This window comes from Danio aesculapii, chromosome 20, assembly GCF_903798145.1.
Source record: "Danio aesculapii chromosome 20, fDanAes4.1, whole genome shotgun sequence".
Taxonomy (NCBI): domain Eukaryota; kingdom Metazoa; phylum Chordata; class Actinopteri; order Cypriniformes; family Danionidae; genus Danio; species Danio aesculapii.
In genome coordinates, this window is record NC_079454.1 from 3,536,479 (window position 1) to 3,553,877 (window position 17,399).

Genomic DNA, 17,399 nt, shown 5'->3' on the forward strand with positions numbered 1-17,399 from the left:
ACTGTACCAGAGAGATGCAGTCAGACAGTGTGTGTGCCGTGCACTGGTCTATGGGGTCTCTGAGGCTCTCGCAGCTCTGGCTCTGTAAGAAGGGCAGGAATGAGCGCTCAAACATGGCAGGAGTGCTGATGACCAGCACAGCCAGGGTGTCTGCTGGATACTGCAGATGATGAGCAGCGGTGAGCACTGCATTATACCAGCCCACCTGCACACAAACACACGCACACACACACACACTTATCAGTCCCTCTGTGATTGCAGTATTTAATGCAAAATCTACAAAATTCTGAAAGACTGGCAATTTTTTTTTATGTGATGTAAGTTATATGTTGCTGGTAGGCATGGGCCGGTATAAGATTCTGACGGCATGATAACCTTTGATTAAAAATATCACGGGTTCACGGTAGTGTGATTACTGCTCTAAAATATATTCTTTTTAAATGTCTGGGTAAAAAAAAATACAAATAAATTTCCCCTTTAAACAATATATTTTATTTTGTGAAACATTTACAATATTTTGGAGCAGTAAACATGTCAAGCTATTTATTAAAAATGAATCATTGACTTCTGCTGTCTTCATTAGTTTCAGAAACAATGATTTCTTAACAAGTTAAAATGGCATCTTTGTATTTTTTTTTCTGCTGGGGAGACTGTTGTCCTAAAAAACAAAACAAAAAAAAAATGTAAATAAAAAATCTTACATATACCTTAGGAACAGTATCACAGAAAATTTTGGCGGTTTTAAAACCTTGACTTTTACAAACCGTGGTATACCTTGAAAACCATTATCGTCCCATGCCTAGTTGCTGGTTGCACCATATTACATTATCACTGCTTGCACTGAGCCACTTGACTATGTGTATTTTAATCTGAGTTAAATATGCCATATAAGTGTGATTTTTGTCTATTATTCATATTATACTTAATCTGGTTTTAAATGACCCATATGCTACATTTGTAAAGCAGTTTTACTTATTGAGCAAAACTAGCAATGTGGTGCACCTGTTATTTATATGGCTACAAATTTAAATCGATTATGTTTCTACAGTAGCATAACATGCTACATAAATATATGCATGAGAATAAAATAATAATTTGCTTCTCTAAATCTCCCATTAACTTGTTTTTAGTCAGTTGACAATTAAATGCTTAGTTTTAATGAAATATCTATATTTTTAAATGTGCTAGACAACACAAAAAGTACATATCTGATATATTTTTGATTGACCTTCCTAATGATAATGGTTTTGCTAACGTGAAAGTGAAACTTCAACAAAGTCCCTAATGTATTACAACTAAAATGTATATGACACAGTAGGCTTTATAGACTTCAGTTTATCTATTTGTTGCTCTATTTTACAGAGCCTGGTGTCTCATGAGATCAAAAAAGTAATGCACATTTTACAATACTGTCTATATTTTATAAATAAAGTAAATTAAGTAAGTTTGTCAGATATCATGTCCTGCGACCTGGACATAGAGAGCTTAATGGTTCAGCAAATATCTTTGTGTTGTCTTCGGTCTCAGTAATGAACGCTTACAAAAAAGATGGACAGAACTGCAGATTCACATTGATTCAACATGCGACACACGCCAAAGCTGTCAGATGGATTACTGGTGGATCTGTCTGCGATACCTTAAAGGGATAGATTTCAAAACCTTTCTCTTTTAAATACTCGCGGAAAGTCCTGAGCAGTTCATGCACGCGTTCACTGGAGATCGCCATTTTTCTCCTTCTTAAGTGTGTTTATGAGGTGCATTTCCGCCTCCTGGTGGACCGGAGCGGAAGTGGAGCATCTGCAGAAAGAAAACGTTATAACTCGGTTTTTATTCGTTTTCATAAACCATTTGCAGATTCACTTTGATTAATGATTAATGATTCATGTTGACATTGATATTAATATATAAAAAATCTAATTCTTCAAGCGCCACAGAAAAGAGGTTTCATTATGACAGTATTGCAAGATTATTATTAATTTTTCTTATTTTATTATCATTTAAGGAACCATTTTTTTCTACTCTACACCAAAATGTGTCGTTTATACGTTAAGAAACCTCTTACGTAAGGTTGTACAACCTTAATAGACACTATTTGTACATCCATATTGTTGTTAATCTGCATAGGAAGCATGTATCAGGTCATTCGTGCAGTGGTGAACTGCCAATGTAATGTTCTTAATCCTATATTTGTAATGAGATACTAATGTAAAAGTGTTTACTAGCAGCTTTTGTACTCTTGAATTTGTTAGCAGATACTCAAGTATAAAATAATTGTGTCACAAGTCATTAAACACCCCAGTAAAAATGCTAACACACTCTTAAAACATTAGTGTGAAGTTTTCATTTTAAATAGGGAATAATTATAAATTTCATATGATTAAACATATATTCATAATAGTTTTTATAGACTTTTTCACTTTAACACTTTCCACTCCCTACTGATGTTATTAATAAAACCTCTGTGCAAAAACTAAAGCAAACACTTTATAATCATTATGAGTAATATTTACAGTGAAAGAGATAATTATGAGATGAATAACATTGATGGCTCAAATTTCTGCATAACCTTAAACAAAAATTGTCCCCATTTGTGAGTTCACATGGATATTTTGTATAGCCTACTTTATACAGCAATAAGTACTGAGCATTGTATTGAATATCTGAGCACTTCAATGCTTTAAAAATACAGTCGTCCAACAAACGGTCAAAGAAAACCATGAATAAAAAGCCTGTTACTGTAAACTTCTATGAAGACTGGTGAAACAGTGAAATAAATGATTGATTCTGTATCTGCATAATTTGTGCTACATCTGCTCCGACAGCACTGAAAACACACACACTCCCTTGTGCAAAAAAAAGTTTACTATGTTGTGTTGCAAATATATTTATTTATCAATAGTAGATTGCAAAAATATTCACCATAAACTTTACTTTAAGATTATAACCAGTGTATGACCACCATGCTTTTAACTATCTTAACGTTTAACAGACTTTAAAATAATTGTAATTTAATATATTTCAGAAAATATAGTATATTTTTATAGTATAAGTTGTGAATTTTAATTCTGTCATTATTTACCTACCATTTACTTGTTTCTTTCTACTGTTGAACACAAAAGAAGATATTTAGTATAATGTTGGAAATATGTAACCCCTGACTTCCACAGTGTTTGTTTTTCCTACTATGAAAGTCAATGGTTACAGGTTTTCAGCATTTTTCAAACGGTCTACTTTTGTGTTCAACAGAAAATAGAAACTTTTAACCATTTCAGGGAGAGTAAATGGTGAGAAACTCATTAAAGTCTAAACTTAACTTAAATTGTAAACATATCCCTTAGATCTGATTGGCTGATTGTATGTTGATCCAGGAATTTACATGGGTAAAGTCCAGATCGTATACACGGCCGGCCAGAAGTGTGATATACACATCAATATAGCAGCATTTTTTAATGACACTGAATAACAATAATTAATATTTTACAGTAATGTGACGGTTGCGTTTAGGGTTGGAACAAACATTAAAAAATACAATTTATTGGGTAATTTAATAGATAACATAAATAATACTCAGTACTACTACTGTTTTTACATTAGTGTGACTGTTGGGTTTAGGCTTGGGGAGGGGGTAGACGTTAATAAAATACAATAAATTTAATTAAAAATATAAATAATTCTCATTAACTTCCGGCCGCAACCACATCCTATCTAGCAACAACCAGGAACATGTCCTGTGAAGTACAATCTGTGTCTTTGACTTCAGTATGTCACTTTTGGCAATTCAACAATTATTTTTCATGAGAATATGTTTAGAGTTTTGAAAAAATAAAAAATAAATAAAGCAGGACTATTACTAGTATTCAGTTTAAAGTGCAATGTAAAGGCACAACTATAGTTAATTTAGGTTAATTAGGCAGGTCACTGGACAACATTCCTTTTCCTGTAGCCAAAAACAATAAAAAAATAACTTCTTAGGGGACAATCAATACATAAATTGGAGTTGTTTAGTTGTCAGAAGCAGACGAGGAACCGTCAGTGAAATCATTGTATGTGAATGTAATAGTTAAACTCAATCTGGCAACCTTTTTTTTTAATTTTTTATTATTAACTCTATGCCACAAGAACAAGAGGTATTACATTTCACATAGTTTCATAGGTGCAGTAGGTAGTGCTGTCGCCTCACAGCAAGAAGGTCGCTGGTTCGAGCCTCGGCTGGGTCAGTTGGCGTTTCTCTGTGGAGTTTGCATGTTCTCCCTGCATTTGTGTGGGTTTCCCCGCACAGTCCAAAGACATGCATTACAGGTGAATTGGGTAGGCTAAATTGGCTGTAGTGTATGAGTGTGAATGTGTGTGTGTGGATGTTTCCCAGAGATGGGTTGTGGCTGGAAGGGCATCCGCTGCGTAAAACAAATGCTGGATAAGTTGGCGGTTCATTCGCTGCGCTGGCCCCTTTTTAATAAAGAGACTAAGGCGACAAGAAAATGAATGAAGGAAATTACATGTTTTCAGAGCTTTTTTGTTTTGTGATTGTTCTAAAAGATTTATATATACTTTGGAGTCATTCACAAAATGGGTAAAGTTTGGTTTACATTGAGCCCACTTTTTCTGATGTATATGGTATTTTCCTAACAGCATAAACAAATTAAAAATATATTGTCCTTTACAGTTCAGGTTCTCATTATCAGAATAAAACAGTACATCAAATTTCTATCTTATACTCCATTTTTTGTTAATAAGCAATTCCAAATCTTTCCAAAATATTCTTGAGTAAATACATTGAAAAAAAGATGCAAAATTGTTTTCAATCTGGCAACCTCGAAAAACTTTGTGTGGCAGTCGCGTAAAACAGCAAAATAACTAAATTTGAGTGTAATAGTCATCCCAATCTGGCAACCCGGAGAAAAACTTGTGTGTGGTGGTCGCTTGAAACCGTAAAATCATCGATTGTGAGTGTAATAGTCACCCCAATCTGGCAACCCGGGGAAGCACTTTTGTGTGGGAGTAGCGTGAAACCGGACACTTTCTCCAGCGCAAAGGACGCTTGACGGTGGACTGAGGCGGGAATATGTTTGCTCTGTTGACTGACCGCAGAGGCAAGTGTCGGTGGTTTTAAAGCTGAGTTTCTCTGACTGAAGGTCTGCTCTTCATCATCTTCTTCATCATCATCATCATCAGCTGATCCAGGACCTGCGCTTCAGCACCACTGACTGCGGTAATAATGACACACAAACTGACCTTCACCGCTGACAGGCAGCGCGAGCATCTGCAGCTTTAGTTCATCTAGATTGTCTACTTTTTATTACTCCGGGGAACAGTTTTTCCTCTTGACCTAATGTTGTTTCTTGTGTTTTACTGCTATTCAGTGTAAGTCTCGAGTCTGTAAACTATTTATTCTGCTGCAGATTTGTAAATAGTGTTTTCTGCTGGGATGTCAACACTTGTTTGTGTGATTAACTATAGATATTCGTGAAGAGTTAGTGTGTTCCCACGTCAAAAAAATATTGTTGTCATTTATATTAATTATTAGTGTTTTGTTGTATTATAATATACTATTACACTTTGTTAATGAATGCTTACTGTAGTATTAACTATAGTGAACTGATAAACTGTAATGTAGTATACTTCAGTTTATATTAGTTAACTGTGGTGGATTGTAGTATAGTAATATACCCTATTGTTGTTAAAAACTCCAGCATTGGGTCATTTGTTTATATTACTCTAATTGTTGCTGCTGTAACAACAGTAAAGTCATCACTTCAGATCAAAGGTTTATCTAATACAGTGGTTCTCAAACTTTTTCACCAAGTACCACCTCAGAAGAAAATGGTCTCTCCAAGTACCACCATAATGACCAGTATTGAAATACAGTATTGTAGTAGGCCTAATTACACAGCTACAGCTCTGCACAGATCAAAAACGTGGCAGTTTAATTCTTCTTCTTCCTATTATTATGAATATTTATTATTGTCAGCCATAATAAATATACCATTATAATAAATATACCAAATATAAGCCATTATAAATAGTTTGAACATTAACACTGTACTGTGCTGCTTACAGGTAAAAACATAAATAAAATTCAACATTTAAATTAAAATGTGCTTTTAAAAGTTAATTAAAAACTCCACTGTTCTTAAAAAGTAAAAAGAAAACTGCTGTACTTAAATGTAAAGTATTATTGTAGGGATGGTATACAGTTTAACCCAAAGAATGACCAGTCTGTCAGATGAAGAAGAGCCGGAGTCAGAGATTCAAATAAATAAATAAAGTTTACTGAAGATAGTTTGCAGTTTCATCTGAAGAAGCCAGCTTCAACACTCACAATGAGTTCCTGGGCCGCTCTGCTTACAATTACAAATCAATAACAATTATACTCTCACATAATGTCATTAACTGCGTCACACATATAGGTGTTCTAACCTGATTGGTTAAAACACAGATAGACTAGGAAAATTTCCACGTGGGGTTCGTGCGTACAATTCTGAACAATATCTTAAGCATATAAACATCAGACATCCACTAGACTAATTAGAGCTGACTTCAGACCTGTAAAACGGATCCACAAACAAATAGAACACACACACTTAAAGTACAATCTGTTTCTTATCCAGGGCTGAGTGTACTCTCAGCCGTCTTTATCAAAACTGGTTAAAAACGGGTATAATATACATTCAGGCAGTTATATCCTTACTACACAAAGTCTATCTTGGATAAAAAGTAGAATTACTTTAAAAGAATTAACCGTAAAATTAGCAGAATGACTTTAGAGATTTTAGATAGTATTAACTCATAGAAATAACAATAGAAACACTTGCTTGCAGTCCTCAGTCCTCAGCCCTCAGTTCCACTCAAGGTCTCTGTGACCTCTGACCTAGTTTGGTGGCTCTTGAAAAAGTTACAGAGACAGGCAAACGCACTGAACATTCTTATATTAAGCAATGTGTTAACTTATTCATTAGTTAAAAAATCAATTCAAAGTTAAATACTCATTCAAATATATTTAATAAAAATAATGAGAAACGAGATGATGAGAAAAGGACAAACGTTGATTCATGCTGAGATGGATTGGAAGGTATAAATCTGAATCGTTCATTATCATAAAGTAGCCTATTCATCAAAACCTGGAAATGTTCCTTGGACCTCAGAAATATAGGCTGTATGTAGGGCCAGACGGAATCTGCGGACATTTTTTGCTATTTCTGCACAGAATTTTGGTAAAAATCTGCGGATTTATATGGAATGATTTTGGCAGTATCATAAAAACATATTATATGAAATAAAAAGTAACACCTTTATAACTTGTATTTAATGTTTACAATGCAAATCCAATTAGATCCACTTTATTTGGTAAACAAAGCAAGTCTCTCATATAATATATCTACTAAAAGACAGAAAATATTACTTTACAAACTATATTGTAAACAAATCATATAAATATATTTTCATATTAGTCAATAATATTACTGAAATTAATTTAAAAGCTGAAAAAATATGAATTTACACCCATTTACACAAGTAAATAAACAGAATCAATGATGGGCTAAAAATCTGCGGTATTCTGCGCGTGCAGATTCCGTGTGGGCCTAGCTATAGGTCATCATATTGAAATATAAACTCTTTTTGATAAATTTTGAAATATATGTTGCATCTATATACAGTGTGACTTATTTGCAAATCTTTGAAATCTAAACATTAACTTGAATTTAAATATATGAATTAGATTTACATATTTAAATTAAAAATTAGACATGCGTACTGCGCGTTAGAGTAGGCTTTGTGTGTCAGAAAAGCAAGTGATTAAACTATACCTGTCAACATTGGCATATATAAATACGAGATACGCCCCTAATAACCGTTACAAATAAGGGGGGAAATTAGCTTGATAGAAAATGATAGAATACATAACAAACATTAGAAATTTGAAATTAAAATAAAAGGTTTAGCCTATTAAAATCAATATGCTGATCGGTGTTATGATATATATGATACATATCGATGTTATTGTACGTGTTAAAGGGTTAAAAGTGTGTTCATTATTTTACTTTTATTATTCAGCAATTCCTCAGCGTACCACTAGAACGAAGCCTGCATACCACTAGTGGTACGCTTACCACAATTTGAGAACCACTGATCTAGAAGATGCTAAATGTTCCTTCAATTCTAGAATCTCATAATTACAATTACTTATTACACATTGTTTTTATTATGATCCTCTGCCTGCAGGTGCCACTCTTCAGAACAAGAGCAAACCCTGTCTATATTTAAACCCCACATCAGACAGCATCTAATTCAGGCATGGGCAAACTCGATCCTCGGGGGCCGGTGTCCCTGCAGAGTTTTGCTCCAACACTAATCAAACACACTTGAACACCCTAATTAGTGTCTTCAAGATCACTAGAAAGCTACAAGCAGGTGTGTTTGATTAGGGTTGGTGCAAAACTATGCAGGGACACCGGCCCTCCAGGATCGACTTTGCCCTTCCCTGATCTAAATGAAGTCCTCTTTGTTACTGGTTAACCTGCCATCTCTGCCATGTCTTTATGATGATGCCGTCTGTTGTGTTTTTAGCTTTGGGTGAAACCAGAAGACTCCGATCAGTGAAAAGAGACAAGTATTAGAGGCAGATGTGGGAAAGCGCGGTTTGCTCTTTATCCAGCAGATTTACAGTAATCTGAGTTGCATAGCAGCCTCATGAGCTCACAGTGCTGTCCACGCTTTGTGCCAGACTGTCAGTGTGCACTTGTGTAATCAGAGCCGGCAGATCGAGCGCTTTTTAATGACACTTTTAAACTCCGCTCTGTTTGTTTTGTAAGAAGTGGACAGTGGTGGCAGAGACCATTCCAGCTGCAGCGGGTCTCTTTTAGGGCTGTATGATACTGGGAAAACATGCAATATTGTTGCAGAGTGTTACGATATTTCTTAGAATATATAACATTTCCCTAGACAAAATGCTATTTTTATTAGCTCTGGTTTTAAATCATTTATCGATTTATTGATATTAACAGGTAAAAATATTTTTGAAGATGTAATTAATTGTAATTGGTAACAGCTGTGCCAAGCTGAAGACTTTTTTTATCATGCAAAATCATTGTTTGCTATTTTATTATCTTATATATTATCTTATATTAGCATTAAAACTTTCGTAATTCACTGGTTATCTTCCAGATACCAATTAATCTCAATAAATGGATTAATAAAGAGTAAATACATTTAAAATAACAAAGTTAAAAGGTGCTTTTAGTACTTCTAAGGATACACACTGTGTGTATGTTTGTAAGTATTTAAATATCAAGTAATAAATAAATCTATGGTAAAGTATATAGAATTATAGCATGAGGGATGTAATGTGAACCGAATGGTGCTTCCTTTTAGGGCTGCACAATATATAGCAAAATTATCATTATTGCGATAATAGTATATGCAGTATATGTATCGCAGACATATGAATGGTATAAATGAATCTGAATGCTTTACTGTCCAGATGTTGAATGAATCTGCTTCTCTGCTGTGTTTCAGTGGGCTGTGAATGGAGAATAAGGCGATGTACTTGACCACCACCCATGAGGACCAGGAGAACAGCTCTTTCTATGAGGAAAGCTATGATGGCATGAACCTGTCCAAACTCAACCTGTGTGAAGAAGGTACAGAAATCTGCTACATTATTTCTTCTTTTACCTGCGCCACTATATATTCTCTGTCTTGTTCTTGTCATCTGTGGATTCTACTATGACAAAATATGTATTATATACACACGCAAAAAAAAAAAAAAAAAAAAAAAAAAAACAAATATATATATATATATATATATATATATATATATAGCATCCCGTATAATACATTTTCAATGTATTACATGTGTTTTCAAGTGTTTACATTCAGTTAAAGTCAGAATCACTCGCCCTCCTGTGAACTTTTTTTCTTTTTCAAATATTTCAGATCAAGAAAATTTTCACAGTATTTCCTATAATTTTTTTTCTTCTGGAGAAAGTTTTATTTCGGCTAGAATAAAAGCAGTTTTTAATTTTTAAAAACCATTTTAAGGTCAAAATTATAAGCCCTCTTAAGCAATATTTTTCAAACCACTGTTTGTTGACTTGCCTTATTATCCTAACTTGCCTGATTGACCTAATTAACCTAGTTAAGCCTTTAAATGTCACTTTAAGCTGAATACTAGTGTCTTGAAAAATATCTAGTCAAATATTATGTCATCATGGCAAAGATAAAAGATATCAGTTATTAAAAATGAGTTATTAAAACTATTATGTTTAGAAATGTGTTGAAAAATACTCATTTCTGTTAAACAAATAATTCGGGAGGGCTATTAATTCTGATTTCAACTGTATATATATTAGCAATATTACATGAGTAGCTGTGCAGTATGGCTGTATATCGGCACTGGTGGTAAAAAAAAGAAAATCAAACACGGAGAGTCTCAAAAACCCTTTTGTATGAGGAACTACTTTCTTCTGCCATTCATTCACATCTGCAGCTGACGTCAGAACAGCAGAAACTGTTGCTGCTTCACTGTCACTTTAGAGCTAGTGTTTGAATGGTCCTTTAGTGTAATGTCTAAAGTGATGACAAAACAGGTGATTTTGCTCACATTTTAAGATTATAAGGCTGAAAGGCTTGAAATGCAATCAGTCTACATAGTTTTTCCAGTATTTGTCTGTTGCAATCGGGAGATCACAATAATTAACCCCGAAAAAGTCAAAGCAAAGCAAACACTAGCAGATTACTATGGTATAAGTACAGCACTACAACAAACAAAAGAGATCGACTTAGAATGTCACTTACATGTTTTATAATGATTTGATCAGCTGTAGTCAACAGAAATGTATGAGTTTTTCTCTCCTAGGGGCTTATTATGTTGTTCCTGTCGCCATCTTGTGGTGGAATGTCAACCATCTTTAGCCTGCTCAGTATGACAGGCTGATGGCCCCTGAGGCGCTGAATCTTCAAAATGCTAAATATTTAAAATAGGCACTATCCTTGTAAGTAAACTGCTTAGTTGAAGTGTAAACAACTACATTCTCCACTAAAAAAAGCCTCAAAAGGACATTATGTTGTCCAACAGCTGCATTAGCCAGTCTTGAGACTCGTCAGATTCGAGAACCAGACAGAACTTATTTATTTATTATTAATTATTTTTCAATATCATTTTATAATAATATTGTGCAAATGTCTTTTAGTGGATGCATATAAAATATGAGGGATTATTATTCCATGCTTGTGTTTGACAGTAAATTCTACAAAGTACAGGAGAAAGACTGATAATCGCTGTGGTCAGTTGGATTCCTTAACTTCAATCAAATATGCCATCGTGTCCCTTTATATTCTGGTGCTGCTCACTATATTCGGCCTCTGCATAGCAGGTAAGCATGTTTGCTTTCTCTTTGCATTCTCTGCTTGTAGTTTGTTTGACAAGTTTTGCTTTTACATACTTATATATCTGTTTAAATTAGTTATTTCAGCGGTTTCCAACAGGGGGGTCCCGACTCACAAGGGGGCCTCAGCAAGCTCTGTGGGGGGTCATGTCATATTTAATTTTTTTTAGCAGTGGACAATTAGGAGAATGATCATGTTGCCTTAGTTCATTTTATCCCCTGGCTGACCAAAAAATTGACAAATTTGTAATTCATCCACCACAAATGAACAGAGTCTTACTGAATCGCCTTCATCTGCTAAAGGTAATGAACCAAGCATACTAGACCCAGGTGAGGAAGCTCCAAACATTTCTGCTCGCAGTGCTAGCAATACTGGAAACACAAAATGCAGGAAATGCCAAGATAGTTACCTGAACTATGGTTTTAATCTATTTTTTCGAAGCGAAGAGTTCCTGACCCAGTGTTACGACTTTATAGTTTTGCTCTAGGGTTTAAGAGGTATCATTTAAAGGTGGTTAAAATTTGTAGTGAGTTGGTGGCAAAATTTCAACAACAACAACCAAAATACTGCCAAAAATAAGTGAATTTATTTACAATAGTGAAAAGGCAAACAGAAAAGAAAAGTATTATTTACAAGATCACACAAAAGAGAATAAATCAACGTATTATGGTTGGGGAAACGAGAATTAAGTGGCGCCAAATAAATGAAAGCAATATAACAAAACGCCCAAATCTAGCTATTATAACCCTCTAAACTATCTAATAGAAAATAAACAAACAGAACATGTTTAGCGTTTTCACGCTATATCTAAACCCAGCGAGTGGCGCTCACTTCTAAACTAGTGTGTTTAGACAGTGGAGTTATCTACGTGATGTAAGATGTATGTCACGTGACACAAGCAAAACAGACAGGCATAATATACATTTGACTGTAACACCCAGCCACAGTGCATTATCTGTGCCAAAGTCCTTGCTGATGAATGGATGAGCAACAGCACTGCCAGCAGCAATCCTCACACTGATTGATAAAGCGTAACAAATAACATGCAAGTATTAAATTGTAATAGATTATATTATTTTTTCCCCCATAGACCAATGTGAATACTGATATTGTTGTTATTGAATTTAAAATAGGGCCAATTTAAAGGCCAAAGGCTTAAGTTTTTCAGTTACAAATGGCCTGCTGAAGTTTAGCTTTTATATTTTACATTAGGCTCTTATTTGTGCATAAACATATCTAGATAAAGTAATAAACATACCATTTGTTTGAAATAATTTTTTGTCATCCGTACTTTATCATTAAATGTTGAGGGGGCCATACAATATTTTGTGGGGGAAAAGGGGGTCTACACTAAGTTATTTATAGCAATCAGACATGAAACAAATTATATATATATATATATATATATATATATATATATATATATATATATATATACAGTTGAAGTCAGAATTATTAGCCCCTCTTTGAATTTTTTTCTTTTTTTAATATTTCCCAAATGATGTTTAACAGAGCAAAGAAATTTTTACAGTATGTCTGATAATATTTTTTCTTCTGGAGAAAGTCTTATTTGTTTATTTCGGCTAGAATAAAAGCAGTTTTTAATTTTTTAAAAACCATTTTAAGGACAAAATTATTAGCCCCTTTAAGCTATTTTTTTCCAATAGTCTACAGAACAAACCCTAACCTGCCTAGTTAACCTAATTAACCTAGTTAAGCCTTTAAATGTCACTTTAAGCTGTATAGAAGTGTCTTGAACAATATCTAGTCAAATATTATTTACTGTCATCATGACAAAGATAAAAGAAATCAGTTATTAGAAATGAGTTATTAAAACTATTATGTTTAGAAATGTGTTGAAAAAACTCTCTGTTGAACGGGAATTGGGGAAAAAAATAAGCAAGGGAGCTAATAATTCTGACTTCAACTGTAAATTGAACTGTTGTCTAATGACTTGCCTAATTAACCAAACTTGTTTTGAAAAAATGTTCTCTCTTTTGGGAAATATTTTTAGAAGTAAAATTTCACAGTAGGGCTAATAATTTTGCCTTTAAATCCATTTTTGTACTGTACTTTTAATATGCCCTTGGCCATCAGTTATTACGAGAGTTCACTCATTCATTCTTTTTCTTTTCGGCTTAGTCCCTTTATTAATCTGGGGTCACCACAGCGGAATGAAACGCCAACTTATCCAGCATATGTTTTACGCAGTGGATGCCCTTCGAGCTGCAACCCATCACTGGGAAACATCCATACACACTCATTCACACAAATACACTATGGACAATTTAGCTTACCCAATTCACAAATACCACATGTCTTTGGACTTGTGGGGGAAACCGGAGCACCCAGAGGAAACCCACGCCAACACGGGGAGAACATGCAAACTCCACACAGATATGCCAACTGAACCAGCTGAGGGTCGAACTAGTAGCGATTGTGCCACCCACTGCGCCACCTTGCAGCTTATTGTGACATACAGTTGAAGTCTGAAATATTAGCCCTCCCGTTTATTTTTTCCCCAGTTTCTGTTTAACGGAGAGAAGATTTTTTCTCAACACATTTCTTAACATAATAGTTATAATATCTCATTTCTAAAAACTGATTTGTTCTATCTTTGCCATGATGACAGTAAATAATATTAGACGAGATATTTATCAAGACACTTCTATACAGCTTCAAGTGACATTTAAAGGCTTAACTAGGTTAATTAGGTTAACTAAGCAGGTTAGGGTAATTAGGCAAGTTATTGTATAACGATGGTTTGTTCTGTAGACTATCGAACAGTTCTACACCTCCATCATTGAATCAGTCATCTGCACATCAATAACTGTCTGGTTTAGCTCAGCTACTAAATGCGATCTCCAAAGACTACATCGAATAGTTCGGACTGCTGAGCGAATAACTGGTACAACCCTTCCTACTCCCCAAGAACTGTACTTATCTGCCAAAATCACTCTGGATCCCTCACACCCAGCACACTGCCTCTTTGAACTTTTACCTTCTGGTCGACACTACAGAGCACTGCGCAGCAGAACTGCCCGACACAGAAACAGTTTCTTCCCTCAGGCAATCCATCTCATGAACACTTGATGATAATAATTGTGGAACCAACATCACTACTTGCTATACACTTTTATACACATATACACTTATTTAACAACACACTTTACATGCCAATTTGCACATAACAGCTGCACATATAACGTTGTATATAGTAATAAACACGTACATACACTTGTCAATCTGTATATTTGCACTCACTACTTACCTCTATTTAAAAAAAAATATATATTTATTATCTGTTTTTTGTCCTGTCTCTGTAATCCTGTTGCCCTGTAGAAGCTCTGTCACCAAAACAAATTCCTCATATGTGTGAACATACCTGGCAATAAAGCTCTTTCTGATTCTGATTCTGAAAAAAAGATAGCTTAAAGGGGCTAATAATTTTGACCTTAAAATGGATTTTAAAAAATTAAAGTATGCTTTTATTCTAGCTGAAATAAAACAAATAAGACTTTCTCCAGAAGAAAAAATATTATCAGACATACTGTGAAAATTTCCTTGCTCTCTTAAACATCATTTGGTAAATATTTAAAAAAGAAAAAAAATTCAAAGGGGGGCTAATAATTCTGACTTCAACTGTATGTATTAGAGTTAAAAACCTTCTAGCTGTAAAAAAATAACAACTGTACAGTGTTACCTGTCTCAAAACCTTCACATGTGTATATACAAATGTGCATTCTTGCCACCACACATTCAGAATTATACATAAAGCACCCATGCAGTAGACGAACAGGTGACTGATTGCTTTAATGTTAAGCTTGATTCCCCTTTTCCATGGTCCTGAGGTTGAAATGCAGTCTAGCTCACAGCGGGACTGTTTTCAGAGCCTGTGAGGACTGACCCCCAATGGACCCCATGATGCCTCAGTGATTTATATACTGTATGCTTTTTGTGCAGATTGCTTTTTTGTCACTACAGTTTTGCAGCAGTAAAGTATGGATGGCGTCCATGGTTTCCCTGGTGACTCCAGCATTCAGAGCTCTGTGGGGAAGAATGGCAAATAAGCAATAACATCAGATCATTAATCAACGCAGAGCTCTGTGTTATATTATCAGAATTTTATTACTGTTAATGCTGTTATCATTGTATGTCTATGCTGCATTTTATATACCTTCACTCAATTTGAGTTGTAAATTCCATAAACTTTATATTAAAGTGATAGGTAAATTTAAATGTCCTCCCTATTTACTCTCACTCAAGTGGATCTGAACTTTTATGTGTTATTCAGTGCAAGAAAACACACTCAAGTTTTAGCAATGGACAAAAAAATGGAAACATGTGTGTAGTTTTGTGCTGTATTTTGAGTTTCACCAAGAACTGCTCAATGTTTTTGGTTTGTCGTGCAGGGCAGAAACACATGTGCACACACACACACATCAGCTGAATGAGTCATTCACAGCACAGGCCATTACATCATTCATCTGTTTGCCTGAAATTTAATATGAGCAGAATGGGAGGGAGGAAGATCTGCAAGAGAAGAAAGAGGAGGTCGAGAAAAACTGAGAAAATGTAGCGCTCTTTGTGTTGCACGGTTTTAGAACAAATGACTCACGCTCGGTTCATATTTCCCCAAAACACTGAACAAGCTGCAGTTCAGGCATCTTGTGTAGATGATGCATTCGGCTGATATTGTCAACATATGACAGGGGGACACTGCGTGGGTCACTTTAATGAAACATTCACTTATTCCACACAGCAGGATTACTAAGAAGAGCTCAATTTTAAAGGGTTAGTTCACCCAGAAATGAAAACACCCCATGATTTACTAACCCTCGAGGTATCTTATGTGTGCGTGACTTTATTTTTTCAGTCAAATATAATCTGAGTTTAAAAGAAAATGATTTTGGGCTTTTGCAGCTCTACAATGGATTTTTGACATCAGTTAATAAAGTTTAATAAAGCTCATACCTCCATATAAAGTGCCTCATATGGCTCTGGGGGGTGAATAAAGGCCTTCTGTATTGAATTTCTGTATTTTTGTGAGAAAAATATCAATATTTCAATCAATATTATAAAACTTTATAAACTGTTTTGTGTAACTTCTGGCAAGTTCTGTTGGTGATCTTCTTTGAGAAGGCAGTCTTAGGTGCGTTTTTTGGTGCATTACCGCACAATTTTGACTCAGAAATGCATTTAATGTAAAAGTCTTTCATTTTGAGCAAAAAAAAGACACGCAGGGACTGGAAGTGACTTTATTGCATCAGATATAAATGCATTTTACTCACAGCTGATTGGTCCAGTTTTAGTTTTGGGTTCGTGATGTTTAACCAAGAATAAAACCTGCTCTAGAGCAGGTTGGCTGTTTAGCGTAAATTACTGTGGTGATGAAACCTAATTAAAACCAATCCACCTTCTTGAGCCTGAAATCTCTGAGTTTTCTCAAAAAAACACAATTTTACCAGGGTTAAAGCCCAAAACAAAAAACAAACAGTACTACAAATAAAAATAAAAAGAACATATGAAATGCAGATTGTTCTGAAGAATCCACATGTTAGAAATGAGGTTGAAGTGTGTGCAATGTCTCTGGTCATTTCAACTGTTTATGTAGTGCATTTTTGGTGTTAAGAGTTCACCCTTAGTTGATGATTGATATTAAAGCGTGTTTGGCATGCTGTCCTGGGAGAGAGCCCTGAGCTCAGAATATCCTAGAGCCTGGGGCTCCCTCTCGTTTGAAGGTCGAGAGGGGAGTTTGAGCTCAGGTCGGTCTCGAGAACTCCCCTGCTTGTGAATGTGTTAGAAATAGCTGAGATATAGCTGACTTTGTCTTAAGATGCTACTTTGGAGTAGGCAATTTACTTATGATGTATATCTTTGGATGCTGGGAGTAAACTAGGGAAACTGAGGAAAACCCACGTAAGCACAGGGAGAATATGCAAACTCCGCACAGAAACGCCAACTGGCCTGATGAGAGATTGAACCAGTGGCGTTCTTGCTGTGAGGCAACAGTA

At 35.0% G+C, this 17,399-nt stretch overlaps 2 protein-coding genes across 2 annotated transcripts in view; one reads left to right on the forward strand and one right to left on the reverse strand.

Annotated features, from left to right (window-relative positions):
* The window catches only part of mmachc (metabolism of cobalamin associated C), a 4,966-nt gene extending 3,234 nt beyond the window's left edge, over positions 1 to 1,732 (reverse strand). The window contains exons 1-2 of the mRNA XM_056481655.1: positions 1,637 to 1,732; positions 8 to 205 (exon numbers count right to left, since the gene is read on the reverse strand). Coding sequence (XP_056337630.1) covers positions 8 to 205; positions 1,637 to 1,726 — 288 coding nt within the window. The 5' untranslated portion in view covers positions 1,727 to 1,732. The remainder of the gene's footprint in view (positions 1 to 7; positions 206 to 1,636) is intronic.
* A 3,299-nt stretch (positions 1,733 to 5,031) lies between these two features.
* scara5 (scavenger receptor class A, member 5 (putative)) overlaps positions 5,032 to 17,399 on the forward strand; it is a 40,061-nt gene continuing 27,693 nt past the window's right edge. The window contains exons 1-3 of the mRNA XM_056481233.1: positions 5,032 to 5,209; positions 9,514 to 9,638; positions 11,241 to 11,372. Coding sequence (XP_056337208.1) covers positions 9,524 to 9,638; positions 11,241 to 11,372 — 247 coding nt within the window. The 5' untranslated portion in view covers positions 5,032 to 5,209; positions 9,514 to 9,523. The remainder of the gene's footprint in view (positions 5,210 to 9,513; positions 9,639 to 11,240; positions 11,373 to 17,399) is intronic.